The following is a 3,297-nucleotide window of genomic DNA, read 5'->3' as shown; positions in this document are numbered from 1 at the left end:
TCTGGTCTAAGCAGTCTGGGCGGGCCCCATCCCACCGCCCTGAGAGCCACTGACCCCTGACTCACTCTCATCCGCCTCCCTGTCCCCTCCAGAAAGTTCTACTTCTCTGTAAGGACACCTGCCGGCCGTCCACTGTGGGGTCCCCTAGATCAAAGCGTCTGCCTGCCATCCCAGATGCTCAGGAGGCTGAGACTGGAGGATCGCAGTTCAAAGCCAGCCCGGGCAGGAAAGGCAGTGAGACTCTGATCTCCAGTGAACCAGGCAACCGGAAGTGGCTGTGGCCTGAGCGGTAGAGCGCTGGCCTTGAGCTGAGGACAGCGCCCAGGCCCACGACCAACCACGACAAAAAAAGAATATAAAACAAAAGGCAGGGTATACCACGTGACATGTGAACTGATGGTGGGCTGGCTGTTTCTAAATTTTGTGTGTGTGGGGGGGTCCTGGGGCTGAACTCTGGACTGGGCGCTGTCCCTCAAGGCAAGCGCTCTACCACCTGAGCCTCGGCACCACTTCTGGTTTTCTAGAATTTTTATTGTAATGTTTGTAATGGATCACATTTTACACACACACATATTCACGTACATGGTCACAGTGTATTTGTTAGGATGAAATAGTATGATCCCGTAATAAAATAGAAACCTCAAACTCCAAAGTAATATCAAGAAGAGAGGGCGAGAGCTGAGACCAGTTTCAGCCGGGCATCAATGCCTGGCAAATGGAAGGTGAGCGGCTCAGGAGGCTAGATTCACAGCTCAGAGCCAACCACGAGATTATCATTTCCAATTAACCAGAAAAAAACCAGGATTGAGCCATGGCTCAAGGGCAGAGTGCTAGCCTTGAACAAGAGACGCTCAGGGACAGTGCCTAAGACCCAACGACAACAAGCCCACAGTAAAAAAAAAAACACCATGTTCCGGCCACCGCTCGGTTAACATTACACTTTTTATGTGTTTAGGGTGCATATTAGATAATGAAGAGATTGTAGATATTTTAAAAAAGTGTAAAATGACATCAAACGAAATTACAAAACGCATCAAAGCAACGGAAAAGGCGGAGAGTGAACTCCAAGCAGCCCGGGAGCAGTACCTGCCCATCGCCACGCGGGGAACCCTGCTCTACTTCCTGGTGGCCGACCTCGCCCGGCTCGACTACATGTACCAGTTCTCCCTGTCCTGGTTCCGGGAGGTGTTTGTTTCTTCGGTAACTTCCAAAAGCGAAGAACAAGAAATTGATGTGAAGCAGGAGACAGTGCCTCCAGATGGGATTGCAAGTCTAACAACACTAGCTGGCCTGGAACGCAGGGACCGCAACATATACAAGCATATCAAACACACAATGGATGCGCTGACAAGAAATGTGTTTAAGGTGAGCTTTTGATTGGTGACTGTGAATTCTGAGGTGTGTTTATTTGGGCTGATCTGACAGCTGTGTGCTCCCGCAGGTTGTTTCTTCCACTTTGTTTAATCAACATAAACTCTGCTTCTCCTTCTCACTGTGTACTACGATCATGAAAAATAATGCTGATGGAAACTGGCTGAGTGATCTCGGGTCTCTGCCAGAGGAGGAATGGAACATCTTTTTATATTCTGGCATACTGATAGATATTAAAAGTATATTGCCCACACCTGGACTTGACAGTAAGTAAAAGTAATTTCTCTGGATGTGGCCAAACTGTGACCCTCAGTCACTCTTCTGGGGTTGACTGACGTAAACACACGTAGATGTGGCTGTGGCTGCCCAGCACAGTGTGTGCATGTGTACCATCATTGTAACCCTGCACATGTGTCTGTGCGTGTGTGTGTGTGTGTGTGTACACGCTCATGCACCGCTTCTGAGGTTTGAACTCTGGGCCTGGGAACTGTCCCTAGCTAGCACTCTTCCACTTGAGCCACAGATCCAGTGTCAAGCCAGAAGATCCTCAGAACATTCAGAACAGAACTATTTTGCTGGGTACCCGTTATCGTAGCTACTCAAGGGGCTGAGATCTGAGGATCACAGTTCCAAGTCAGCCAGGACAGGAACGTCCCTGAAATGCTCATCTCCAATTAACCACCCAAAAGCCAGAAATGCAGCCATGGCTCAAGTGGTAGAGAGAGCACTAGCCTTGAGCAAAAAGGGTCAGGGACAGTGCCCAAGCCTTGAGTTCAAGCCCCAGGACCAGCACTAAAAAAGAAAAGAACAAAAAGAATAGAAGTATATGATCCAGCAAATACACTCCAAATATATATCCAAAAAGTTAAAAGCAGAGTCTGGAGAGATGCACACCTATTCACTGCAGCACTATCTAGCCAACAGCACTCTATAGCCAACAGCAGCATCTCAGATGTCACCGATCAGTGAATTGATATGTAAAAATGTAACACAGACACACCTTGGAAGAGTGTCCAGCCTGCCGGAGGAAGCCTCAGCACGGGTGAGCCTTGTAGAACAGATTAGAAATGAGCTCAGATAGGCGGCCACTGCGGAAGCTGAGCACTGCTCACCAAGCTCTTGGAGAAGTGGGGACACGGGTGCATGGTGTAATGGGTGGAGGGGTTTGTATTTGCAGACGAGGGTCTGCAGTCACAGGGATGTGAGTGTGGCGCCACCCCTGGACTGTGTACTCATAGTCGTCTAGATAAACTTTTTGTGTGTCTTACCACAATAAAATAACCTGAGTAAGTTTTGTGTAAACGGTCTCTCTGCTGTGCAATAAGTAACTCGATTGTTGCTGTGATGAGTGAGTGACAGCTAAAGGACATGACCGTGTTTCTTTTCCTGTTAGACGTGTTTGAGACCTGCAAAACGCAACATCTTCAGTGGCTGGCCCCCTCCAGATGGAAGCAGTGCCAGTACGTGGGCCATCACCTGGGGGCGTTTGCGCTCCTCTGCCGGTCCCTCCTGTCGGATGCCCCGCAGTGGGAGGCCTTCAGGAAGAGCAGGACGGTGTACTCGCTGCTGAGCATGCCCTTCTCCTCAAAGGATGGCTCATCCCAGGAAAGTAAGAAGAGCTACTGGCGCTCACGCCTGTAATCCCAGCTATGCCAGAGGCTGAAATCGGAGGCTCACAAAGCCAGCATGGCAGGAGTCTGTGAGACTTCAACCAAAAGGCTGAAGTAGAGGGTGACCCAAGTGGGAGAAAGCTAGCCTTGAGCAAAAAGGCTCCTGAGTTCAAGCCCCAAGGCAGGCACACACCAAAAAAGTCTTCAGCTTTCCTCTATCCTAAGTGTGTGTCTGTATACACAGGTTGGCAGTTGAGAAATAATTCCAGGTCTTACATTTTAACATTAAAGGGAGGAATATAGCTATGCTCCACAC

The 3,297-nt window shown here is 49.3% G+C and overlaps 1 protein-coding gene across 1 annotated transcript in view; it reads left to right on the top strand.

The window, feature by feature from the left end:
* Dnah14 (dynein, axonemal, heavy chain 14) overlaps positions 1–3,297 on the top strand; it is a gene marked incomplete at its 3' end in the record, with an annotated part of 224,776 nt that overhangs the window by 219,641 nt on the left and 1,838 nt on the right. Inside the window, 3 exon segments of the mRNA XM_013036175.1 lie at positions 956–1,365; positions 1,442–1,637; positions 2,765–2,980. Coding sequence (XP_012891629.1) covers positions 956–1,365; positions 1,442–1,637; positions 2,765–2,980 — 822 coding nt within the window.

Source organism: Dipodomys ordii, unplaced genomic scaffold (assembly GCF_000151885.1).
Source record: "Dipodomys ordii isolate 6190 unplaced genomic scaffold, Dord_2.0 Scaffold251, whole genome shotgun sequence".
Classification (NCBI taxonomy): domain Eukaryota; kingdom Metazoa; phylum Chordata; class Mammalia; order Rodentia; family Heteromyidae; genus Dipodomys; species Dipodomys ordii.
Note: the sequence above shows the minus strand (reverse complement) of the source record. Positions and strands in the feature narration are given on the sequence as shown.